The sequence below is a fragment of the Ammospiza nelsoni genome, chromosome Z, assembly GCF_027579445.1.
Source record: "Ammospiza nelsoni isolate bAmmNel1 chromosome Z, bAmmNel1.pri, whole genome shotgun sequence".
NCBI lineage: Eukaryota > Metazoa > Chordata > Aves > Passeriformes > Passerellidae > Ammospiza > Ammospiza nelsoni.
The window spans coordinates 17,569,835-17,596,908 of NC_080669.1; the positions used below are offsets into that span (position 1 = coordinate 17,569,835).

Sequence of the window (27,074 nt, forward strand, 5' to 3'; positions counted from 1 at the left end):
ATCAGGAATAACAGCTGAGGTTACTTAAGAAAGGTAAACTTTTCTGATTTGACTCATGCTTTCTTGAAAGCTTTTACTGCTTTTCTGCTTTAATGTGATGATTCCCTGATTTCGGGTATCACCATTAGCTCTTCAGTCTATTGAAATTATTTCAACTTTCTCAAACTTGTCTGCCTCTTCTTTTCTAGTTGCTTGTATGTATTATGGTATTCCAGTTTTCACCTCTTCCTTCTCTTCCGTTTTCCCCTGAATTGTGAACCTCTTTACTCATGTTGATTTTGTGGACTGAGCTATGATTACCTGTGTGAAGGTGCTTTGCTTTCACTTTCCTCTCTGCTGCAGTTTGCAGCAACTGCAGTGTCTGAACACAGGTGGGATCCTTGCTTTATTACTTATATTCTTAGTGCAAAAAGGCAAGACTTCCCAATCCATTACTTCTTTCCTTGATAGTCTTTATTATTTGATAACTTGATGGGCTAGACCCCAGGGCAAGGGGAGTTTCAAGGACATCAGAATAAATGCTGTCTAGGACTTCAATTTCAGCAAAAGCTTTGATGGTTCTTTTGTCAGAAAAACAAGCAGAAATGCATCACCTTATTTTTAAAGGCATCTTCTTATCACTCTCTGGGCTCAGTTCTTTCTAATTTGAGAAAGTTGATTCTCAAGTTGTCATAGCAGTCTCTTTATGGTAATGATTATAATGGTCTGTGAAACGCTTTATACAGAAAACACACAGAAGTGAAACAAAGAGTTTTAAATCTAACACCAAAAAGTTGTTAAAGGAACATTCCTCATAACAGTTGAGTCAAAATTTGGAACATGTTGGGAATTTATTTGCAGACACATGTTCAAAGAAACAACAAATTTCAGGCATTCATATACATGATAACATCCAAGATTTTTTATAGACACTCCAAAAAATCTGCATCTGCATTAATTGCATCGTGGTATATGTGTTTTGTTTCTTTTAAGTACTTTCAAAGCATTTAATCTCTGTTTAATGGATAACCCAAGTTTTATCCAGCTAAACAGTGCTTTATTAAATTTACTGTCCTGGTTAGACAATTCCTGTTGATTAAGTTTTCTAGGGTGTACTCAACTATGAAGTGGCTCCTTACTGCACCTCCAATGTGTTAATCAAGTTTTCTGGGATGTATAGACCTTTGACTCCGTATCTTTCTTGTTCTATGACTTCTAATTAATCTCTATTTATTTGATAGCCATTGAATAAGTCTTTGTTGAATTCTTTTCTTAAACTATTGATTAGGTTCTCCAAGCCATATGGGTCCATGGAGTTCCTTCCTGCAGTTACAGTGAGGTAATTTCTCAGGGTTTTCTATTGATACTCAGCCAACACAGATCTAAATCAAAACCAGCTAAAATCACAGTCAAACTTTAACTAATTAAATGTAATTCATTACAAAATTTTTTAAAAACCACAAAACTCCTGGTTAACCAAGATATAATTAACTGTCAAAAGAAATGTATTATTCAAACCTACTGACATTGAAAATGAGAGGAATAGTGGATTTGTCTTTACAAACAAGCTGTGGGCATTCTGGTAGATAAAACTAGCTCTGGAAGATAAAAGAAACAATGGGAAGGATTCCACTAATTGAATAATGGAAAAAGATACTTGCTTTTACAAGTAAACTTTAGATTTGCTGATAAACAAAATTAGACATTAATAGGTGAAAGAAACAATGGGGAAGAAAAACCCCTAAATTCCATAAGAATTAAAAATTAAAAGGGAGGGTTATACATTAGAGGGAAATCTTTGGGAAATCTTCAGGATCAGGCGTATCGGTGAGTCTGTATCTCTCAAGTACCTCAGCCAGTGGGGAAAGAGAGAAGGGAAATGTGGCTGGGAAATTAGAATAAAAAGGAGGCTGTGTCCTCCAAAAATTTGAGAGAGATCCGGGGCGAATGCCCCATGGCCTCTCTCTTTATTTGAATAAAGCCAGAAAGGACTCTTCTGTCTCCTTTTTGGACATGTTATAAATAATGAGAAAGCCAAACTAATAATGATAGCGAAAGATTTTATTTTCGCTACCAAAAATGCGGTCCTCTATAGCCACAGCCAAAGAGACAGTGTTGAGCCCCGGATCAGCGCTGGGTGAACCTGGATCTGACCTCTATCGCATTGGATATCCCTCTGTTAAGGAATGCTGTCTCCCTTGGGGCTGTTTTATACAGTTTTTTCTGCCTGAGGCAGAGGTGCCCCAATTTCTTTTGTCACCCTGCATATGTGTGAAGTTTCTTTTCACTGTGCAGGGTTGGACAATCGGTGTTTCTTGGGAGGTGGCTGGTCCTGATCATGGCAGAAGAAGTTGGGTATTTAGATGTATGTTCTTGATGGCTTCGGTTATCTTGATTGATGATACTTATCAAGTACTGATCATCCTTGGGTGTTCGTGGGTGGCTCCAGGAGAAGCCCATCTCCACACCAGCCATGTCCTGCTTGCAGAGGAGGCATTCTTTCCTGCTGCCACCAGGAGTTTTGCTACTTCTTTGTGGTAATCTGTCTCTGGGCTGTCCGTGATCTGAGGCTCATTGGATTTTTGTTACATGTATAATTTATTTTACAATTTTTATTTTATACATTTTCCACACAAGCATTAATTACTTTACATCACATATTACAGACATAAACCTCTGGTGTTTGTGGATTAATTTTCCTAACAAAAACCAGGTAGTGTTACAGTTTACAAGAACAGGTTACTGTTCTTGGAACTGATATTGTGACTATTACATACTTAGTCCAGTAAAATTTAGGTGGAACCCACAAGTGTTGCATCACTGCTGTTTATCCTTTGGAGTTATTTTATATGCTTGCTTGAGCAATGTAGTCCTTACCACTTCTTATGATTTTATATCTATCTTGGTTTGTTAACCTGGAAATTAGCTTGTAGATCCATTAATCAAGCATGTGTCTGTATTGTTTTCGGTTTGGTTTGTTTTTTGGTTTTTTGTTTTTTTTTGTTTTTTTTTTTTTTTTTATGACCTACAGGAAAGTCTCCTAGCCTTGAAGTGGCTGTAATGATGTCATTTCAGTAGGGAAAAAAAGAGAAATAGTAGGCAGAAAATTTGTCCTGTTTCCAAAATTAGGCCTAAATATTAAAAAAAAATAGGGTTTAGTGAAATTAGTGTTTCAATATTGTTCCTAAGCAGGATCATTGCTCTGCAGAAAAAACCCCAGGTATTCCAAAAAGTTTGATAGGAAGGTGAGGATTTGTGTGAATAGGAGATCTGAGAGTGGAAGCACCCAAAGAAACAACAGAAGAGAGACAGAAATGGCCAGTACTGATGGCACGTAGATTTGCAGATTGTCCTGTACTCAGACATGAAGACTCAAGCTACTAAGATAGGATAGTGGAAAAGTAAAAAACAGGGCTGGTGCCTTGGAGGCATACAGACAAAAGAGACAAAAAGCAAGGATTCAGTATTGATGATTCTCAAACATGGGACAGGATGGAAAACAAAGCATTTCTGAATCACTGTTGGCTTCCCGGGGGTATAAATGGCACATCAGTGAATGGCTGCCAGGCTAGCCATTCCTTTGTCCCTGGTCATTTCTGATTGGAGCACTTGGGTACCTATCTGAATACAGGGCACCCAGGTGGGGCAAATCCATCCCAGTGCCTCTGAGTTTAAGCTAGTGGGTGGGATCAGTTGTGTGTTTTTCTGAACTCACCTTTTGCTCCTGTAAACATGTTTTCTTATTTTGCTTTGTTGTTGCTGCAGCATCGTGGTATCTTTTGTTACAGCCAAATGCTATTGATACCAAAGCAAATGCATAAAGCAGCAGATACAAATGCTGGCCCACTTACCTACTGTGGGATGCTTTGATTTTGATGATACTTGATTTTGTGAAAAGTGATTTCCCCAGCACACACTTCTGGTGCAGGAAACATTCACTGGCGTTTTGTTTCTTTGTCATTGTGGAACACGGAATATCTCTGTTTCATCACAAAAAGTTGTCGACTGCTGGTTAGTTTCTGGATTTCATGACAGACTCTTTTATCTAAATAGTGGAGAGCTTGCCCTGTTCTCCCTGATCCTTGCATGTGCATCTTTAAACACGTTTTGCTTTTTTTTCTCAGATCCTTGGTACTAATTAGTGAAATAAACAAAGGGCCAGGAGACTTCTTCTCCTGTTTAATGCCTTTATTAAAAGTGATCAGCTCAGGATTGGGCGGCTCGGCGGGTCTGCAGCGTCCCGTCGTCTCCCAGGGCGACTCAGAGGAGGAGGATATGCACAGCTCTGTCCACCAGGGGCAGAGCTGGGGATCAGATCCTCTTGGGAGCCTTTAGGGCTTGATCCCATAAGATGTTGCTCGGTCCGGGTCTCCAGACCCCCCCAGTCCTGGCTCGGGGGATCTCGAGGACAGGGTGAGGAACGATGAAGGTTTCCCGCATCTCTGCAGGCTCAGCACTTGGTTCCTCACGTCCAGACATCACTCCAGTCTCTTAACTCTTAGGTGGCTCGTTGTTTTTGGGGTTTCTCCACGAGTTTGGAGATGGGGGTCCCACAAAGCATTCTGGTCTTGCGAGTCACTTTGCATAACCCCCCCCACCTTCTCAGGTATCTTCCCTATTCTGAGAAAGGTAAAACTTAGCCTTGGGCAAGGTCCCCACCCAGGAGAAGGGCCATTACCTCGCCCCAGCCAGGGCTTTTACCAATACAAAGACAACCATTAACGACAACGACCCGTGATTACAATAACAAAACACACAGAACTTGGGCAGGGCCAGTGGTCTGGCTGCCTTTTTGAAACTTTTTCTCATAAAAAATATTAACCGAGTTTTTGTTCATAACAGTCCCCCCTCTTTTTCTTTGATCGAGCTTAAACTCTAAGCTCGCATCAACTCCCGATTTTTGTTTTGAATCTACTATAAATCTCTTGTGCACTTTGGTAATCATGGTTACTTAACCTTGTTACTCCCCTTGGTTTCTTCAGGTTTGTCTTCATGGCAAACACTATTTTACTGAAACAGATAAATAAGCATAGTAAAAATAGCAATCCTCCAAGTACACACACAGCGAGAAAAACTACCTTTTCCCACACATCCTTTTTGAAAATCTCCAGGTTCTCCCACCCACTGGGATCAAGTGTAGGAGTTTGATCTTCATTATTTACACATGCTAACCTTTTTATTTCGTTTGAAATGTTCCTAATAATTGAATTCTTTATTTTTAATACTGCCTGGAGCCGAATAACTTTGTTTAACATAGATATTGGGATACGAATTTGGCTTTTACAATTTTGGATTTTCTCAATTTCTATTTCACTGTGCCTGTTCTGTTTAATTTCTCCCAAATCATTATATATAGGAACTCCCAAACTTGATCCAGTTTCTTTGGGTAATAAGAAAATTGGTTTTATCACTCCAGCGGTGCAGCTGCCAGACAAGATCAAATCTAGGGGTTTAAGGCTCCCCTGAAATGTGTTCTTAAAGGGGTTTATCTCTTTTCCAGTACACTCATATAAATACTTGTAACAAACAATTTTTCTTACCATTTTCACCATTTCTTTGCTTTTTACTAGATCTGCTGAGCTTGTTTCAGCAGTATCCCATTCAAAACACAACCAGGCTTCCTCTATAGGGCACTCTCCTAGGAGTGGCTGCCTAAAAGTGGCAGTATTGTATACTATCCAATACACTCTCTTATTTTTTTGATAAAAGACCAATTGGGAGAGGCTAACACAATGAGGGTTAGAACTGATGTGGACTCTCGACAAGGAGCTCACTTCCTCCTCACAGAGGGGTTGGTAGCATTCATTGCACGGCTCAGCTGGGCTCCCCTGAGCACCACCAGCAATCAGAGCCATCAGCACTACCCTTCCCAAGAGTCCGGTATGGGTCATCTTGCACAGCCTGCCCACCCGGCCTTGCCTCTTGGGGAACTTTACTGAAGAAAAGCTTCCAAGCTCTTTAGAGTCCCTTCTACCCGTTTCTCTGGTTAAACCTCTCTTGGTCTGTTCCCTACCAATTTTGGTTTCCCCTCCCAGGGGAGTGTTCTGTAGAGGATTAACCTGGAGTCTTTAGAAATAAATTGGGGAACTTAACTAGAATTACTTATTTACAGTCTTAAACTTTTTACCAACATAGTTTACACAGAACAGTCTTAAAACATTTTAAGCAATATTAGAACTCTTAACAAACAATTTTTTTCCCACACAGTTCAGTCTTTTTGACTCTTCCTTCTGAGAGTCAACTTTAAATCCTTTGGTCCTTTTACCACAGTGTACTCAGATGATTTAGCTTGTGAAGCAGATGAATCTCGTCCAGCGCCGGGGGGTGAGAGTGGTGTGGACTCTGGTCCAATGCCAGAGGGGGAAGCTGATGTTGGATCCAGTCCTGTACCTGGGGGTGAGACTGGCCCTTTTATTCTTGTGATATGAGTCCAACCTTTTTCTTTGGTCCACACAGCTGAATTTGTGATCAGGAGCACCTGGAAGGGGCCTTCAAATTTAGGCATTAATGTTCCTGTAGTCCATGATTTTATCAAAACCCAATCTCCTGGACTAATGTTGTGAACTTTTGTGTCGAGAGGGGAAGTTTGAGGAAGGTATCCTTTCTTTCTAAGTCCCTCCAGAGTTCTTCCAATTATTTCTAAATACTTTCTGGTAGCTTCTTCCCCTTCCAGATAGTCTCCTGTGCTATAAGGTGTTAACAAGAATGGCAACCCAAACATCATTTCATAAGGTGAAATTCTTATGTCAGCCCGAGGTCTTGTTCTGATGCGCAACAGCGCTAGGGGCAAACACTTCAGCCAATTCATCTTTGTTTCTTCAATCAATTTAGTTAATACATTTTTGAGAGTTTTGTTCATTCGCTCCACCCTCCCAGAACTCTGGGGGTGCCACGGAGTATGCAACCTCCATTTCATTCCTAAAGCCTCAATTATATTTTGTAATGTTTGGGACACAAAATGTGGACCTCGGTCTGAGTCTATGGTGTTCACAATACCATATCTGGGGATAATATTCTCTAGGATTGCTTTTGCCACGACTTGAGCTGTTTCCCTCCTGGTCGGGAAGGCTTCTACCCAGTGTGTGAGATGATCAACTATAACCAGTAAATATCTGTACCCTTGCACTGGGGGCATTTCAGTGAAATCTATCTGTATGCTTTGGAAGGGTCTCAAGGCTAATTCCCTTCCTCCAGGTGCTACTTTTCTCATAACTTTCTGGTTCACTTTTTGACAAATGATACACCCTCTGGTAACAGCTTTAGCCAGGCTATATACCCCGATGCATAGGTTATTTCTTAGGAAATGATCACATAGTCCTTGGACTCCCCAGTGAGTTAATTTATGTAGTTCTGTTAGCACTGTCCGAGCCAGTGCTTTATTCAAAAACACCCGTCCATCTGAGGTTAACCACTCTCCCTGTTGTCCTTGATGTAACTTTAAATCTTTTATTGCTTCTAATTCTTCTTCACTAAATATAGGTTCCTCCCCTTTTTCAGGTGTCATTTTTGTCTTCAAAATTTTTACTGGATCTCCTGGTTCTAGAGCTGCTTCTTTGGCTATCTGATCAGCCAGTCGGTTTCCTTTAACTTCTAAACTGTCTCCTCTTTGGTGCCCCTTTATATGGACCACTGCTATTTCTATAGGTTTTTGTAGGGCCTCTAGTATTGATCGGACTAGGTTCTCATGGGCTAAGCTCTTTCCCTTTGAACTTAAATACCCACGTTCCTCCCATATTTTCCCAAATGTATGAACTGTCCCATATGCATATTGGGAGTCCGTATAAATGGTTCCCCGGTCCCCCTCCAGTAAGTCCAGTCCCCTTTTCAGGGCATATATTTCACAACTTTGGGCTGACCAGCTTGGGGATAGTTTCCCTTTTTCTGCAATTTGTAATGTTTCTCCATCTATAATGGCATAACCTGAAGCTCTTTTTCCATTTACTACCCTCGAAGAGCCATCTATGAATAAGCTTCTTCCAGTTGCTAGAGGCTGATCTTCCAAATCTTCTCTTACTTTTGTTTGGAGATAAACCAATTCTAGACAGTCATGTTCTAAATTCTCTATAGGCTCTCCCATTAGGAATTGTGCTGGATTGAGGGCATTTGATGTGATAAATTCTAAGTCTTCTGTATTCATTAGTATTATCTCATATTTTAATATTCTAGCATCGGTTAACCACTGCGGAGCTCTCTGTCTCAGTACTGCCTTAAGATCATGAGGAGTATGCACTTTAATTTTTCCTTGTAAGGTCAATTTTTGAGTCTCCTCTATCAGGATTGCAGTTGCTGCTACTGCCTGTATACAAACTGGCCAGCCTCTAGCCACTGGATCTAACAATTTGGAGATGTATGCCACAGGTTTCCTGCACCCTCCCCACTCCTGAGTTAATACTCCATAGGCTATACCTCCTTCTGCACTCACAAACAGGTCAAAGCCCTTTCTGAGATCTGGTAAGCTTAGGACCGGGGCAGAAGACAATTTGTCTTTTAAGTTTTCCAATTGTTGATCATCTTCAACTGTCCAAATTAGGGGTTCTGGATCTACTAGTTTATTATACAGAAATTTCACACTCTGTGTGTATTGATCCAACCATAACTTACAATATCCAAACAAGCCCAGGAGTTTTCTCACATCTCTTTTCGTTTTTGGGGCCGGGAGAGCTAAAATACCTGAAATCCTGTCAGGGCTTAGTTTCTTATACCCTCCCCCTATTATGTGCCCCAAGTATGTTACTTCTGATTGCACAAATTGTAGTTTCCCTTGGGAAACTTTTAGTCCTTTCTCCCCCAGAAAATTCAAAAGTTTAATACTAGTTTGTCTGACCTGATCTTTTTCCTTTCCTGATACCATCAGGTCATCAACATACTGCAAGATCTGCACTTCTTGTTCAGGGACAAATTGTTCCAACAAACTCTCTAAAGCTTGTCCAAAGAGATTGGGGGATTCAGTGAACCCCTGTGGTAATCGGGTCCACCTTAGCTGTTGCCTCCTTTTCGTACTCGGGTCCTCCCATTCAAAGGCAAACCAATCCCTACATTCTGTTGCCAGAGGACACGCCCAGAAAGCATCCTTCAAATCTATGACAGTGAACCAAGCATGTTCTCTTGGAATTCTGCTTAGGAGACTATATGGGTTGGGCACAACTGGATGTCTGGCAATGGTTCTTTTGTTGACTTCCCTCAAATCTTGTACCAGCCTATATTTCCCTTCAGCCTTTTTAACTGCCAGTATAGGGGTATTATGTGGTGACATGCAGGGTTCTAAAATTCCCTCCTGCAACAGTTGCTCGATGACTACAGCAAGCCCCTTCTTTCCTTCTAGGGAAATCGGATACTGTTTAACCCGTATGGGTGAGGTATCATCCTGCATTTTTATTGTTATCGGTGGAATGTCTAAAAAGCCTCTCTTTCCCCCCTCAGCCCATACCTCAGGATTTATTTCTGCAACATCTCCTTGAGACAGCTTCATCACTTGTACTACCATTCTCCCTTCCCTTGGAACAATCCCAACCCCCAAATGGACTTGCAGATCCCTTCCTAACAAACTTTTTTCTAAGTTAGGCAGATAAAGAAAATTAGCTTTACATTGCCTTGAGTTTCCAATTATTTTCACTTCTTCAATCACAGATGCTCTAAATGGTCTCCCTTCTGCACCCAATACTTCACAAAATTGTCTCCCAATTTCCATACCTTGTGGTATTTTGTTGAGACAGGACTTATCTGCCCCTGTATCAACCAAAAATTCAAATTCTTCATTTAGGGGTCCCACTTCAAAATTTACCAAGGGCTCTTCTAGATGTTTCATCGGGTCCCCTATAGTAAAAAGCCCTTGACACCCCTAGTCCTCCCCCTTAAGAATTCTTCCTAAATTGTCCTGTTCCTTGGCTATTGCCTCATCGAGACTGAGCTTTTTACAAAACCTCCTGATGTGTCCTGCCTCCCCACAGTAATAACACTGTCGTACTCTCAAAGGGACTTCCTGAGGTCTCACCACCCTTCGTGCACCGGTCAGTACTGGCCTATCCTTGCCTCCTCCTGGTGGTGGACCTGCCCACCCTGCACTTTCTCTAGCTACAGCAACCATGATCTTAGCCTTGGCCTTTGCTTTATCTTCCTCCCTTCTTAAATACACCTTCAATGCCTCTTTTAATAACTCATTAATGTCCTTCTCTTGCCAATCTTCCATCTTTTCCAGTTTTCTCCGTATATCAGGCCAAGATTTGGTAACAAATTGGACTTTTAGTAGCATTTGACCTTCTGGGGTGTCTGGGTCTATTCTAGAGTACAACTGGAAATTCCGCCTTAGGCGATTAAGCCAGGCAGCAGGAGCTTCATCTTTCTCCTGTGTACCCTCAAATGCCAATTGGGTATTAGTTCCTTTGGGAACTGACTCTTTGATCCCCCGTATTATCAAAGACCTATATTCCCTCATGGCCTTCCTCCCCTCCTCCTGATTAGGGTTCCAGTTGGGCTCTGTTAGTGGCAACTTCTGTTCACCTGTTGGCACCTGGGGTCCTGGACTGTTATCTTTCTCCCAAATTTTTATGCCAGCCGCCCTAATCATCTGGACCTCTTCTGGGGAAAATAATATACTCAGGATGGAATTCATCTCCCCCCAAGTGTAGATATTCGGACCTAGAAATTGATCCACTTGCTTGGCTATGCCCACTGGGTCCTCAACTAAATGCCCCAACTCTTTCTTGAATCCTCTCACCTCAGAAGCAGTTAGGGGAGCATTCACAAAGCCAACACCTCCCGCTATTCCTCCCATAGGAACCTCTCTGAGGGGAAAGAGTTTCTCTGCCTTGGAGGTCTTGGATCTGGTGCTACAGTAAGGCCCATCTTCAGATGCCAAGCTACTTTGAGGGTTCTCTGGGTTACCCTGAATGTTCTGCCCATCAGCAGGTGTATTTGCTGATAGCTGTTTATCGGGTAAGGAGACATTTGTGTCCCAACTAGGAGGAGGTAAAGGGACAGCAATAGGAGGGGGAGAAGAGCCTGAGTAGATATTAAGCGGAGCTGGAGAAGGGGTGGAGAATGCAGCAGGTGGAGTATGCACTCGTGGTGGTGCAGAAGGAACTGGAGGAGATACTGAGTTTGTCATAGCTGAAGCTGAAGAGGTAGAAGAAGGAATTTGAGCAGGTGGTAATGAGATGGCAGCCGGGGGAGGAACCGGACCTGCCATTTGAGGTGCTTGAAGAAGAGGATTATAAGGTGGAGGGGCAGAAGGAGGCAAATAATCCAGGGGGTCCCATTTTTTACTAGTTCTATCATCCCCTCCTTCATTCCCCTCTTTCTTCCTCTGTACCTTACAAATTCGCACCCCTTCATCCTCAACAGCACTCTTTAACCAGCAAGCCACATACAGTAATTGCTCAGGATCAGTATCGCCTCGAGCTGTCAGATAATTATTTAATTGTTGGCACATCCACTTATCCTTTGTCCCACACCAAGGCCATCCTCCTTGCACCTCTAATTCTGGCCACACTTCCATACAATAATGGATCATTTTCACTTTATCTAATCCCTCCGTGGCCTCTATAAAATCCCATTTCACTAACAGTTCCCCTAAGGGACTACTAGGAGGTATATCTCTCAGTCTCTTGCCAGTCTTTTTACTACTACAACATCCCATTTTTCAGGTCTCAATAAAAAAATCCCAAAGGTGCCTCTACTGACCGAGAAACCCTTCTTTGAGGAGCCCCAGCCTCCTCCACTGAACTTCAAATTTCTGCCTGACGCTCAGGACTTTATAATGAAACAACTGCCCAATCTCTTGATTGCCCAACTTCCCAGCGTCAGGTCTTACATCTATCGGGACTTAAGCACACGAAGCCCCGGCCAAGAATCCGGGTCGTGCCTGACACCCTCAGTCAGGAAAAACAACTGCCTGATTTTTAGTTCGCCTAACCCGCCAATTTTTAGGCTTCACCGTATCAGGACTTAAAAGCAAACCGCAGCCTCCTTCGCTGGGGTTTGTGCCTGACTCCCTCTGTCAGGACTTACTTTGCCTGCAGGGCTTGTGAAACACCCGAATCCTTCTCGGGACTGACAAATCTTACTCGAATCCTTCTCGAGCCTTACAAAAGTGCCTGACCTCCCTTTGTCAGGACTTTGGGGTGCGTGCCACTCATACACAGTAATTCACTCCGCACGCCCGGAGTGGGGGGTCCCTTTATTCCCCCTTGGGAGACGACTCACTTGCGCTAATTCCACTCGCGTCCCCCTGTTCCTGGCCGCTTTTCTCGCGAAAAGGCGGAACCGCAGTACTGAGGGGTCCACTCTCGCTTCGAAGGTCCGGCTGCCGGCCCTCGTCTCACTCACACACACATGCGCACGTCTCCCACTCCCGCCACCGGATTTCTCACCAGTCCAGTGCTCCGGTGCTCCTCTGCGTCGCTGTCCTGAGCCGGTCCCTCTGGTCCTGGTAGCCAGCTGTCCTCTGAAGATCCAAGATGGCCAGTCCTGAGTCCTCTTGCGGCGTGGCTATCCCGGACGAGCCCCCAGCTGAAATAAACAAAGGGCCAGGAGACTTCTTCTCCTGTTTAATGCCTTTATTAAAAGTGATCAGCTCAGGATTGGGCGGCTCGGCGGGTCTGCAGCGTCCCGTCGTCTCCCAGGGCGACTCAGAGGAGGAGGATATGCACAGCTCTGTCCACCAGGGGCAGAGCTGGGGATCAGATCCTCTTGGGAGCCTTTAGGGCTTGATCCCATAAGATGTTGCTCGGTCCGGGTCTCCAGACCCCCCCAGTCCTGGCTCGGGGGATCTCGAGGACAGGGTGAGGAACGATGAAGGTTTCCCGCATCTCTGCAGGCTCAGCACTTGGTTCCTCACGTCCAGACATCACTCCAGTCTCTTAACTCTTAGGTGGCTCGTTGTTTTTGGGGTTTCTCCACGAGTTTGGAGATGGGGGTCCCACAAAGCATTCTGGTCTTGCGAGTCACTTTGCATAACCCCCCCCACCTTCTCAGGTATCTTCCCTATTCTGAGAAAGGTAAAACTTAGCCTTGGGCAAGGTCCCCACCCAGGAGAAGGGCCATTACCTCGCCCCAGCCAGGGCTTTTACCAATACAAAGACAACCATTAACGACAACGACCCGTGATTACAATAACAAAACACACAGAACTTGGGCAGGGCCAGTGGTCTGGCTGCCTTTTTGAAACTTTTTCTCATAAAAAATATTAACCGAGTTTTTGTTCATAACAATTAGCACTTCTGTCTTTATGGGTTTTGTAGTTGAACACGTCGCTATATATTGGTTTTTTAGACTTTTCACTATTCATATTGTTATAGGTAAAAATCGATAAAGCTAAATTAACAATAATAACGAAAGATTTTATTTTCATGACCGAAAATATGGTCTTCAATAGCCACAATCAAAAGGACAGCGTTGAGCCTGGGGTCGGTGCTGGGTGAACTTCGGTCTGACATCCATCACATCATCGGACCCCCTCTGCTCACAAATGCTGTCCCTGTCAGGGCTGGCTTTATACAGTTTTTTTTCTCCCGAGGCAGAGGTTCTTCTTTTCATTATTCTGCATATGCATGAAGTCTCCTTTCTCTGTGCAGGGCTGGACAGTGCTGTTTCTGGGAAGCAATGAGTGTTGATGGGGAACTCAGTATTCAGATGTATGTTCTTGAGGACTCTGGCAGTCTTGATTGAAGATACTTATCAAGTGTTCATAGCTCTTGGGTGTTCTGGGATAGTCTTGGGAAAGGCTTATCTCTGCACAGCCAATGGCAATGTTCTTTCGATTGCTAATTAGGCTTTCTTTCTTTGCTGCCATCTGGAGTTTTGCAATTTCTGTGTGGCAATCTGCCCCTGACTATCCGTGGTCTTAGGCTTTTTGGGTTTTTTTACATGCACAATTTTATTTACAACTTTATTTCATGTATATCTCATATAAGCACAAATTATCTCATACTGCATATTACAGTATCGTACTTGTGAGTTTTGACAAAAAGAACAAAAGCTGAAGACAGTCCCCTGCACAGAGTTTTCTCCCTTGCTACATACTTCATTGCAACATAGTTGGGGCAAAATGCCAAAATTTGCTATTGTTTCTTAAGGTGGCTCATAGATAGAGGCTTAGCCATGCAAACTCTCCTTGTGCTGAGAACAGGCAACATGTCAGGGCACACACCATGAGTGGCAAACGGATTTGCTGTGTTAAAGTATGAATTGAGCAATGAAATGGACATTAATTTTTAATTAGGTATTTCTGCACAGAGGTAGAACTCTTTAGACTTTCAGGGCTGGATGGGACAAATGTAATTTGAAGAAACTCCATTTGTGATGGATAATCTTGTCTTCTGACTGCAGTATTTTGTGAGTTCTAGAACAGCAGGTTTTATACATTTAGCATTGCATTCTTGACAAAGTGCCTCTGCAGCTGACTGGGCACTGAACTGGGGGGGTTTGAAGGATTGATCTTAATGGGAAGAAGGTGAATCACAGTGGGTGTGCCTTATGGTATGTTTACTTCTAGGGGAGTGTACTGCGGGCAGTACCTACAGCCCTCAGCAGGCATTTACATCTTTTATAAGTGTGTGTGACTGAAGGAGTCCAGCATATGACTGAGCGGACGCAGAAGGTTATTGACTTGTCAGCAGAAGACCCAGTTTTCGCCTGCCTGCTCCAAGTATAAACTTCTCTTTCTTTGTTCTTGTTGATTCACATGGGTGTAAGAAGGGAGGAGGACATCTGAGGATAGAATTAATGCAAGTAATTTGTTTGTTTCTGTCTTGCATGGAAAATATTGGTAGCAATGTGCTTCCAGTTCCAAGGTCTAAGCTTTGCAGTTGGAGAAGCGTTTTCTTTCAATATGATGAATGTCACAGAAAGAGCTCTTACTTACCTTTGTTTTTGTCATTTGCACTTTGGTTCAAGCTTGTAAAAGTTTAGGTTAATGGGTAACCAGGGGCAATAGGCATAAGTTTTTAATTTTATTTTCTAAAGGGATTTTTTTCCTCCTAGAAAAGTAGATTTTCCTTCTTTAGTATCTTTATAGTGGGAGTTGCACATTTTGCTGGAGTTACTTGCTTCCAGAGGTCTCTCTTGCAGAGAGGTCTGACAGGTCAGAGGAAGATCTGGGTTGCTGATGCAATATGGAGACTTTTCTGACATTTTCTTAATCTGGTGATATTACCACAGAGACGAGCAGAGGCTTTCTTGTGTGATAGCTCATTATTGAGATAGGTGTTTTGCCTAATGAAATCTAAACCAGCCCCATGAGCAGCCAGCACTGTTGGGCATTGCTTTGACAGGTGTGCTTTGTCTGTGTTTGTACATAGGATGGTGATTGCCAAGGCATGGGCTCTGAAGAGGCATTTTGATGGTTTTCCCAAAACCAGTGACTTCGACCTGAAAAAGATAGAGCTACCAAATCTAAAGGATGGAGGTGAGCAGAGTGCTGCTTGTTATTACTAATTTTTCTGGAGGTTATATGATTACTGATGTGTGGCTGTGGAGCTATAAAACTGCATGTTTCTCTTTGAAATTTGAAAAATGCTGGCTTGTTTCAAGTCATACACCTTAAGGGAGAAGGACTATCGCTGAAGAAGTATACTGATGGAGTTGGTGGTTTCAAAGCCACCTTGTCTTCTGATGAGTCCCTTAGAAACAATGATTGAATTCTAAGTCCATTACACAGCAATTAGGGCCTACCTTTCACAGTTTCTGCTACCTGATCACACTTGCTGCCCGATGACAAAGACATTGGAATGTGTTTGCAAATGGAGAAAATCACCATGAAGAAGTGATGTGGCCTCAAAACCAACAAACACAAGAAGACAATTTAATGCAGAGCGAGATGTGGACTGTGACTCAGAACCACTGAAATAACTGTATTAAGTTCCTAGCATGTTTTACTAGTAACATGTTTTTATTTACTTTAATTTTCAAAATCCTTTGGAAAAAGATGGAGAACATGATACCCTATAGGAGTTGGTTTTCAGTGGAGTTTTTCTGATGCTGATGGAGAAAATATTGAGGATAGTGTTAGGGGAGAGCAGAGTGACTGCACTGGGAATGAGCCTGCAGCTGAAAGACGTCAGGGCTGCAGTCAGTGAGGGTTGATCTTTTATTTCAAGAAGAAAGATGGTAAGATTTCTGCCTGCATTCAAAATATTTTTTTGTTATTCCTTATCTTATTTTATCTGTTGCAACAAGAAGAGATATTGAATATAAATAGAAAAAAAAGACAGTTTTTATTCCTGTGTTTCTCTGTTTGGAGGAGATTAAGGAATATGATAATTTATCATCATATCAATAGCAAGAGCTGTTGGTAAAAGAACGAACTTTGATTTTTGGTTTCACATGGACATTTGTACTGTATTTCTTTGAGACTCATCCCACCATTTGTCAGTTACAGAATTTGCCACACTTTAAAAGGTGTGTAGAAGGAATTGTCCAGAAGGATATTAAAGTACCAATTATGTTTACAACTGAAATATTTGAAAATTGATTTCTTCTTACACTTACAAATACACTTTAAAAATTCATGCGTGTGGCTATTTAAGAACATGAAGTATTTTTTTCCTTCATATTTTAATCCCGAAAGCAAAAAGAGGCATAAGTTCACACTACAGTGACACTTGGAAAGGCGATGTTATGTTACATGGCTTTTCTGCTCACTCTTGAGTAATGGGAAGGTACTTAACATCTGAGTACATTTCCAGCTAGACCCCTGCAGCACAGGCAAAGAAAAATTTTAGCAGGTGGAGATGAACCGCCAAAAGTGCTGTGGAAATGAGAAGTTTAAAACATGTTTAACAACAGTCTTTCCCAAGAACTAGTGTTGTTAGACAGTAAAGTGGATTAGGCTATTTAGAAAATAGAAACTAATGCTTTCTCTTTAAGGCAGACAATTAGTTTGTGTTTGACCTGTGCCACCCTCTTCTGGCTGAATCATGGGATGACATTTTACATATATCGAAATTAAATGAGAATTGTTTTTAGGAATTCTGGCTGCTTCACTCTTCTGTAGAGAAAGGAGATAGATGCAAAATTGCAAGATTGAAAATGAGATAGTTTGCTAAAGCTACACTGGGGAAATTTTCTTTTTCAACAGCATACCAATAACCTAAAACTAAAGAATGTCGTACTTGTTTCTGGTAGGTTTTTCCTAAACAAAGAAGGGATAAGGGGGACTTTGAGCAGTCTGGAGTTCATATCAATTTAGTTTGAAGATTGGATGGTGGAAACTACTCTCTACTGCACTGATAATATCCAGGAATTTCTTTGTCTTTTGTTGCAGAGTTGCTGCTTGAATCAGTGTTTCTCAGTGTTGATCCTTACATGAGGTATACCTTTTTGTCCTTTCTGAATTTCTGGCTAAAACATCTCATTTGAATTGCCATTTATACCTCAAAACAGCAGTGGGCAGCACCCACTGCTGTTATCAGTGTTCCAATGCCTTTGTGTTCTGTTTCAAAAATGTATGTGGATTACAAGACTCACTATATGGAACTGTGCCAGATTTAACTAGATGTTGGGGTAACATTTCTGCTGCCCTAGACTTTTCTTGGAATCAGCTGTTGTTCCTTGTCATGTCTTCAACTGGAATGCAATGTACTCAAATGAGACTGCAGCCTTGTAGCAGTTCCTGCTTAATTTAACTTAGCAAACTTGTACTTAAGGACACACATTTTGTTGGACATTGCTGGTATACCCAATAGGGGGTAGTTGAAGCACAGGGAGACTGAGTAATTTGAAGAGGCATTGTGGACACTAAATTCAGAGATAGTTCTCTGGGTCTCACGCTTCTTGTACAGATGGACCATGCTGTGGAGATTATTGCTATCATCCTGCTAGCATTCCTGCCCAGGATGCCCAGGTAGCTGGCTCTGAGAAGCATTGGTCATGTTGTTACAATGACAAGGTAGTTGATACCTGTTAACAACAGATACTCTCTGGGTCGAACAGTTGCTACTGCTTCCTAGTGTGTCTGGAACGTTACTAAAGTTTCACGCAGTAAACTCTGTTTGCCTGTGTTGCAGACCTTACAGTCGAAGGGACATGAAGGAGGGTGACATAATGATAGGCACACAGGTTGCCAGGTAAGACCTTCAGTTGCTGTTATCAATGTGCATGGCAGATCAGAACAGGAGTGTGCTGACACTCCAGACATCTGCAGCCTATGTTACCCCTCCTTGACTTGAGTCTACATACTTCTGCTACTGATGTTCTTACCACTAAGTGGAATGTGTTTTTCCTCTAAGAATCTCTTTTGCTTTTCTGGAGAGCATATATACCTGTGGTAAAATCTGTATGTTGTTTCTGGTGATAATGTCTTCAAAGGCAATTTTTACAAGTATAAAGGACCAATCATTGTACATGGCACATTTTGACCATCACATTTTAAAACGTGATGTGTTAGTAGCTGCATGTCTGCAACCATGCATGCTGTCTACTCCAGCTGAAAATATCTCTGCATCACAGCTCGAGCCAAAGGATTATTTAACATTAAATCCATCCTTTTCCCAAGCTTATGGTAATGTAGCTGCAGATGTTTCCCTCTGTCGGTTTGTTCCTGCTGTGTTGCCTGTAAGCTGCTGCCAAGGAACATCTGTAGCCTTTGACTCTTGCATTTCTCTGCAGAAACATTGAGGGCTGGGATAAATTAACAACCAAGTCTGATGAACAGAAGGTCAACTGCTTCTAATGATTCTAAGCTGCTTATCTACCCCTTTCCAAAACAGTTTTCTTGTTGAGCTAAGAAAGTGGAATTTTCATTTGGCACAGAGATGCTAATATGGATATTTCTCTGATTTTAGATATGCTTTTTATCTGGTTTCATTACCCCAAGAGGTTCCATCTTCAGGATCTTCAATTTTTAAATGAGGTGCAGGTTGTCTGAGAACAGACAGCCTATCAGCAACTCCTTGCTGTTCCATGCTTTAATCCCAACATCCTCTTTCCTGCATTCTAACTCACAGAAGCCTGGTCTGATCTCAAAGCAAACTGGTGCTAATCAAAGAAACAGTTGGCACTTGTGTGTGAAAATTTGGTTTATTGTGGGCAGGGCTAAATCTAAAATCATCTTTCCAGTATTTCCCTCATGATAAGAGCTTGTAGACATTTCAGGAAAAACACTTAACACCTATAGCATCAGCAGGTGTGGATTAAAAATCATGTGAAATATTTCTTTTCTGAATCACAGGAAGAATGGAAGAGCCAGTATTGATTTGTTTCTGACAGGATGTGATTTTGGTTTTGGTTTTTTGTGGTTTTTTTTTTTTTTTTTTAATTTTATTTTATTTTACTTTTTAAACAGGGTAGTAGAAAGCAAAAATCCTGCTTTCACAGTGGGGGCCTTTGTCGTGGCTGGCAGGGGCTGGAGAACTCATTTTATCTCTGATGGGAAAGACCTACAACTTCTTCCTTCCAATTGGCCGGAATCGCTCCCCAAATCTCTAGCTCTTGGAACAGTTGGCATGCCAGGGTAAGTTTGGAGATGAAAGGGCAACTATCCCCTGGATTTTGGTGCACAGGAGGTTTCTTCCTGTTTGTATTGACCTTTGTCTTGTTCTACCAGCATACTGCCTATTCACGCTGCTAAAAAAGGCATGCTTCTGGATACTCTGCGCCTGTATAAGGCATGAAGTTTATCCCATCCTCAACATCAGAGGAGATTTGCCTTGGAGATTATTGTGTCTCTCCTTGAGGAGCTGTAATAGGTCAGAAAGAGGATCCAGGAAGAGCTGGAAAGAATCTAGTTCAGTCTGTGTTAAACTCAGTGGAAAGTCTCAAACTTCACTGGCACGTGGACTAGTCTGCTTTTACTGATTGTGCTCTGTTGCTCTCACTGTATTTCCAGAATCAACCCCAAAATGCAAAAGACAGATGCTGTATCATGCAGCAAAATAGATGTTCTTTAAATTGCTCTGCAGCAGACAAAAGTGCTGTGCTTTGGAATCTGTATATACTATTTGAATCTGTCAATCTGTCAGTCATCTGCTTGCATTTCTTACTTCATTCTCTGTAATTTTTAATGGGACTTTGGGAGTCCTAATGATCTGGAAGGCTTTCAAAATTATTGTAAAATTGTGTGTGGTGGAGAACTTCTCAGGTTTCATTTTAAGATCAGTCTAGATGCATGTTTTTTCTAGATGTCTTATAGAGGAATTCAGTTAGCTCTTTCAGTTGAGACCAGGTGGGAAGCTCTGAGCTTGAATTTAGAAATTAGAAGACTTCTCTGGGATTCTGGACCCAGAGTTCCTACAGATTACTAATGCACTGGTGACACCTGAAGTACAGTTTCCAGAAAGACGCTACAAGAAAGACTTTGAGTTGCTGGAACATATCCAGAGAGGAGTGACAGAGCTGATGAAGGACCTGGAGCACAAGTCTCATGAGAAGCAGCTAAAGGATCATGGGACTTGTTGAGCGTGCCACTTATTGGCAGGCTCAAGGAGACCTTACTCTTCTCTACAACTACCTGAATGAGGTTGTAGCCAAATGGGGGTGACTATCTTCTTGCAGGTAACAAGTGGCAGGACAACAGGAAATGGCCTTAAGCTTCATTAAGGGATGTTCAGGTTGGACATCAGGAAGAATTTCTTCACAGAAGAGTTTGTCAAGCATTGAAACAGACTGTCCAGGGAAGTGATGGATTCACTGTCCCTGAAGGTACTCCAGAAACAACTGGATGTGGCGCTTAGAGCTAAGGTTTAGTTGACAAGGTGATAATTGGTCAAAGGTTGGACTCAGTGATCTTGGAGGTCTTTTCCAACCTTAATGATTCTGTTTCACCCAGTAGCCATAGCACAGTAGTCCTCTAGAGCAGTGAGCCCATCAGCAAGCTTTTTATATTTTTTCTGCCCGCTTTGATTTGTGATGAGTATAATTTAATCTAGTAGATACCAGTTGGCAACTGACCTCTGTCTACGTTGGATTTCCTATCTCTTCCAGTATGTAACTGAGTTGTCACAGAGTTATCTGTGCTTTTCCTTCAGACTAATGAGCACAACAAAAGCTGTTTTCACCTTAGAGAGATTTCTGCCTCAGCAATCTCTTTCCCAGCAATCCTCTTTCTGGGATGGCTGTGAAAAAGCCAAATTAAGAAGGTTGGATTAAGTTTTGGATTTCACAATATAGGAAAACTTAATCTTGTGCTGGTAGTGACTATATTTTTGATCTGTGTGGTCAAGTAATGTGTGTGTCTGTCATCTTTTATTCCTCACTGAACATTCTTTAATTTTCTTTGCAGCCTCACTGCATATTTTGGTCTGCTGGAGGTCTGCAAGATGAAGCCAGGAGAGACAGTCCTGGTTAATGCTGCAGCTGGTGCTGTGGGCTCTGTGGTGGGGCAGCTTGCTAAAATTGGGGTGAGTGGCTTGAACTGCTCATACTTGCTGCTGAGAAGACATAGCTGTTAAACAGGGTGACAGGGCCATGAATGATCATCGAACAAGCATCCCTGAAGGCATGCCTACACAAGGGTCTTGAGATGGAAAAGCTCCTGAGTACATAGCAAATCTAGCTGGATGCTTCAGGAGCTCAAATACTGATAACAGCCTTACTTAAAGAGTGCACCCTTCAACTAGCACACTGAGTGTCGGCCTCTGTTGTCAGGGGATGTTTATAAATGTTTTTCTCCTTTCCTTGCAGGGCTGCAAAGTGGTTGGCTGTGCTGGCTCAGATGACAAGGTTGCCTATCTGAAAAAAATAGGCTTTGATGAAGCCTTTAATTACAATACTGTTAAATCTCTGGATGAGGCACTGCGTAAAGCCTCTCCTGATGGCTATGACTGTTTCTTTGACAATGTAAGTTCAGAGAGAAGGCCTTTCCTTGAGCATCTGTCATTTTCTTTAAACTGTAGCAGGAACTCAATATTGTAATCATCTAATTGAAGTCTACACCAGGATTTCAATGTGGAGATCCATTTAATCAAGCAATGGTGTCTGTAGGAACTTACTGCTTTTCTGTTCCCTTCCCACACATATTTCTGCAGCTGACTTGAGCAGTAACAGAAAGGACAGAACCAAAAAGGCAAAGCTGGATTGTTGACAGTGTTTGTAAATGGAGAGAGAGGTTTTACTTCACTCCCTGAAAAGTCTGGCACATTTTGGGAAGTGACAGTCACAGTAACATGAAACTGATCCAGTCCATTACTGGCCCCACCTTTGACCACAGGCAGTTCTCTGCTGTTGCTGAAAGGGGAGTGAGTGTGGATGGTTCAACATTATGTGGTCATGGGGGCTGCCTTGGTACCTGAAACAAAACAGTAGCAAGGCCCACTTGCAAATCTACTGCAGCAGCCCTCAGAAAGTTTCTGACATCTTCCAAATATAGCTGGAATTAATGGGGACAATGTACTGTTCTTGATAGGTGTTGAATGTGAACATCTTGTTTTGAAGGCTAAGAAAATTTAACAGTATGGATGCAGTTAAATTGTGTCAGTTCACTTTCAAGATAAAGAGCTACACCTGTTTCTTTTGTTTTCCTAATACAGTTAACATGTCTCATACCTGATAAAAAATATATCTGGCCACAGGGGTATTAGCTAGTATACTGGCTTAAACCCCCTGGCTAACTGCCCGGTTTAAAAGAAGCCATCTTTAGCATGTCTTTCAGAAGTGCTTCTGCCAATCCTGGGATGAGGGCCCTGGTGTTTTGCCTTTCTCTGGCAATTGAAAGGAGTGTTTGGTGTCAGGGCAAAGTGCTTGTCTCTGTGGCAGGAGCTAAGGTCTTAAATAGGTTTTTTGGTCTTGTCCATTCCCTTAATTTTTACTTCTAACTTTTGTGCAGAGCTCCACACAGCAGTATATTTTCTCACAGCTTTTCACTATTAAAAGTTTCTTTTCACAGCACATCCCTATTTTGGAGATGAGAACCATAAAGTAAAAAGTTTGCATCACCATGATATAAAGATGTAAAATTGCATAGTGGTGGGAAAAGCAGAGTTGGTGCTTCTTAGCACTCTTAGGAGGAGGGATCTATGTGCTAGTCCTGCCTGATGCTTCCAAACCAAGCTTCCTGAAGCAGATTTGGAATTAAAACTAATTCCATACATTCATAACTCATTTTTAGAAGAGTGAGATTGAATCCTCATAGGTCTGTGTAAATCCAAGGGTTTCTGCAGCCACCAAGTCTTTGGGGTAGTGGAAGTTGCTTCCCCCGATTGAACCTCTTGGTGCAACAATGCCATGTTGGCAGATTTTGGCAGCCAATGCTGAACACTGGATTGTCTCTAATGCTGCACATGCTCTGGTTCTTGTAGGTGGGTGGAGAATTTGCCAGTGTTGCTATCAATCAAATGAGAAAATATGGAAGGATTGCAGTCTGTGGCGCAATCTCTCAGTACAATGACTCTGTGCCTCAGAAAGGTGAGGGTCTTTATTGTATCTAAAGTGATTTTGTCTTTGGTGATGGCAGAAATACATAATGATAGTCTACTGTTTACTTCCCTGGGCCATTTGAGTGTATGTATGTGTATACATTTGGGTAACTAGCTACTGCTGTGGGACATGTGGGACACTGGGACCATGCTCCTTGTGTGTACATGCTCTCATCCACCACACTGTCTGATGAACATCAGCTGATTAGGAATTAAGGAGTGGCTAAGATACTTAAAACAGGACTCCACATGGCCCTATGCAGATATAGATCAGCAGGTGTGATGTCATGATGCCATTTATACAGTAGTATGTACTTTAAGATGAGATAATGGTTTTCCTTCACGTTTTTAGCTGATGCAGCTTAAGCTTTCTGGATTGGTTTTCTTTTTCCAGTAAGATTTCAGGTACTAATAAAATTGCTGAGAAATGTGGCTGAATGAATATTCATTTTCAATAGCATTAAATTTCCAGATTTGCATTCTAAAATGAATTGAAGGACTGTATTCTCTTTGGTGGCTGACTGGCTTTGGACTGTCAGATCACTTTAAAAACATGAAACAGGCTTTTGGTAATGAGGAGGCTATCAGACATTTTTGTGACTGAGGAAACTGTTTTTCTAGAGTTTATAACTCAGATCCTGAGAGTTAGAGAGAGCATGAGAGTCTGTCAGGCTATCAAACAAGCTGTTAAAACAGTGTTTTTAAGATTCAGCTTAAGTCTCTCAGGTGAAGCTGAGGCTACTTTATTTCTGAATGAAATAAATTCTGTTTTCAGAACTGTTTAGTTCCACAGCTTTAGGGATCAGGCCTTTGTCTCCCTAGGTGGCTGTCCATGAATCTTCAGTCTTTTGTGCTGGAAATTCTCTTTGGAAAATCTATCTGTTGCTTCTGGCTGAAAGGAAGTGATTCAGTGGTCTTTACTGGCTAAAAGCTCACTTTATGCGTCGGGACTTATTCTGAACGAAACTGATATTGCAGGTGGCTTGCTGGTTCTTTTCTCTTGCAGGGCCTTATGTGCAGCTTCCCATGATTTTCAAAGAGCTTCAAATGGAAGGGTTTCTTGTGACGCGATGGAACAACCGCCGGGAGGAAGGTCTGCAGGCCCTGCTGAAGTGGATCATGGAGGTAAGGAAGGAAGGGGCAGCTGTTTGTAAGGTGTATACTCACACTGCAGGGTCCAGCTCTGCAAGAGGTCTCTTGACATAGCTGTTTAGGTGAGGTCACAGCATAATGCTTTCCTTCTCCCTGCCTTGATCCTTGAGACTCTTGGGGACACTTAAACTATAGTAGATATGCCTGGTCCGTTCTGTTTTGTTGAGATGTGTGATATCAGCTTGTAGACTCAGATATAATCCAGAATACATGTAGGCTTTGAAGAAGCATGCTTCCAGAATAATGCAAAAATACTTATCTGGTAATGAAGATTTTCACAGTTAGAGTAAATTGCTGTATCTCTCATTCAGTCACTTGTAGTATGGGCCAGGGTTTCCATTGTAGTATTGTGCTGAAGTTACTGGCAAGAATGAATTTATAGTATTAGGAGCTGGGCTTTAAAGGGATTTAATAGGGAATTTCTTGTATTTTATTTTTCTAAGTGGAGGCTGAGTTAGTAACCGAGTTCATGGCTGTGAGAAGTTTGTGAGGGAGACCAGTAAAGGCTAAGAGGCTCTAGCTTTTACAAACATGAGGTTTTGGGATGGATCAGGTTTTGATCATTGGATTTGCAATTCCATACTTCTGTATGGGTAGAGACAGGCCTGGTTTCGGGTAAATGATCCCCTACCTGTCAGTTGTTTGGGGACCAAGTAGCAATAAATCTGTCCTGATACATTTTTACAGCAGTGACTTTTACCTCCTGTTATGACTCCAGGTAAAAGGTTTTACAACAAAAGGAGATCTTCACAAGAGTCCACCTGGTTTTGCAGTTATCCTGTGCATGCCAGCTTGCATGTTTCAAATGAAATATATATGCTGGAGAAAATGTTGCTGCAGTTTATTCTGTTTTGGTGGATGAAAATTCAGCAATTTTCTTTCTTACTTTTGACAGGGGAAGATGAAGTACCATGAACAAGTCACTGAAGGATTTGAGAACATGCCAATGGCTTTTATAGGAATGTTAAAAGGAGAAAATATTGGAAAAGCTGTTGTAAAAGTGTGAAGATCAGATATTCCTGGGAGACTGGCACAGCAGAATGTGATTCTGTCACATTCTGAATGCTTTTAATTCACTTGTCAAATCATGTGATCAGTATGTTTCAATCACTTTGCTAGATGTTTGTTGATGGTAACTTCTGTTAATAATTTGACTAATAAGTCTAAGTATATTCCAGTTGCTTTGCTTGTGAAGAAATTGAGACTTGCTTCCCAGAGCTACACAAAACAAAGTGTCTTAAAATTGCTGAAAATCAGACCTGTAGCAGATTTGATAATAGCTTGAACTTTTCTATGAGCAGGCTTGTAGAAAGGAAAATCAATTTGAAAAGCTTTGCTAACTGATGGCACATTTAATTCTTACCCATTGATTTGGCCCAGAACTTTGCAAGGGGGATTTTTTTTAACCCATATCAAGGAGCGGAGAGCAAACTAAGCTAACAACAGCTGGGGATTCCAGCTTCACCTCTAGCTAGCTTTTTAATAATTTTTTTCATTAAACAGTGTATCTATCTCAGTTATTCTGAGAATATGGAAAGGAAAAATAAATATCCTAATGTATACTTGCCTTATCTTATAGTTATATTTGTGCAATACTATCACTTCTTTATGGTTAACGCAGAAGAGCTAAAATAGTACAAGGACTTGTTTATCCCAGCAGATCTCAATGCAGGTGATATGGATAGATTACTAATTTTCTTGAGAAACTTGTCATTGGTGTCCAAGCTTGGAGCTGACTTTGCCATAGTGTTTACCCTGGCTCTCCTGGAAGGTGAGATGAATATGATGGCCCTACTGTGTTAAATTGGTGTTCAGCACACACAATGTGGCAAACGAAGGAGATAACAGAGATTAGCAACTGTAGATATCTTAGATGTTCTGAAAATTAACAAGGACCTGTTACTATGGGATTCATAGAGGCACTGAAGGTGATTGTGATCCATTTTCAGTCACTGTGGAGGACTTCTTCATTAGTTTGAAGGTTTCATTACTGATCCGTGAAGAGAGATCCCAAGCAGTCATATTATCTTTGCAGTGCCAGGATTAGATGCTCTGTATGTCAACAAAAAGAGATCACTTACTTAAGATGTAGATTGACAATACTTGCTGAGTGGACTTAACAAAACACACCCTGAAATGCAGATCAGCTGGCCACTGGGGAAATAATGAACCTCGGCACAAGTGGGTAAGAGGTTCTGGTAGCTTCATTGTGTTTTCTGAGGAGAATGAATTGACAGTTTGAGTGAGTTCCAGTGCTGTGGTTTTACACTGACCACTGAGGAAGATCTGTGGACTAATACCATAGCACATCACATAAAGTGGTAAACCAAAAAAGGGAACTTCTTGTCATTAGGCTTCAGATGCACGGACTAGAGGTGTGCTGTTGTGTGGTAGCTCTTTGTTGAGGAATTTTGCACAGCAAGCATAAGGTGTTAAGCAGTTAAACCATGACTCTAGAAATAACTATATGTATAAATGAAGAGCTATTTAGCCAACAAATTATGAAGCCTGCAACTGTTTACATAGAGTTGTAGAAAGATTTGTCAGTTAGAATAATCCTGGCTCAGCCTGCTTCCTCCTAAAATATTGATCTGTACA

General features: G+C 41.8%; 1 protein-coding gene across 3 annotated transcripts; it reads left to right on the forward strand.

Moving 5' to 3' along the window:
• Positions 1–26,047, forward strand: PTGR1 (prostaglandin reductase 1). Of its 3 annotated transcripts, none has more exons than XM_059492752.1 (10): positions 1–33; positions 15,276–15,382; positions 17,240–17,285; positions 17,982–18,041; positions 19,259–19,426; positions 21,194–21,311; positions 21,595–21,750; positions 23,208–23,313; positions 24,331–24,449; positions 25,372–26,047. In XM_059492752.1, the coding sequence occupies exons 2-10, from the start codon at positions 15,277–15,279 to the stop codon at positions 25,480–25,482; spliced, it is 990 nt and encodes a 329-aa protein (XP_059348735.1). In that variant the 5' UTR covers positions 1–33; position 15,276; the 3' UTR covers positions 25,483–26,047. The 3 variants fall into 3 exon arrangements, with proteins under 3 accessions (XP_059348735.1, XP_059348734.1, XP_059348732.1); XM_059492751.1 differs by lacking the exon at positions 1–33 and adding an exon at positions 14,486–14,623; XM_059492749.1 differs by lacking the exon at positions 1–33 and adding an exon at positions 14,531–14,702.
• The last annotated feature ends 1,027 nt before the right edge of the window (positions 26,048–27,074 follow it).

Bases quoted from the DNA above. Each gene is read 5' to 3' on its own strand.
- PTGR1 (XM_059492749.1), top strand. The intron at 18,042-19,258 runs GTAAGACCTTCA...CTTTTTAAACAG, and splicing joins ATAGGCACACAGGTTGCCAG to GGTAGTAGAAAGCAAAAATC. The intron at 23,314-24,330 runs GTGAGGGTCTTT...TTTCTCTTGCAG, and splicing joins TGACTCTGTGCCTCAGAAAG to GGCCTTATGTGCAGCTTCCC.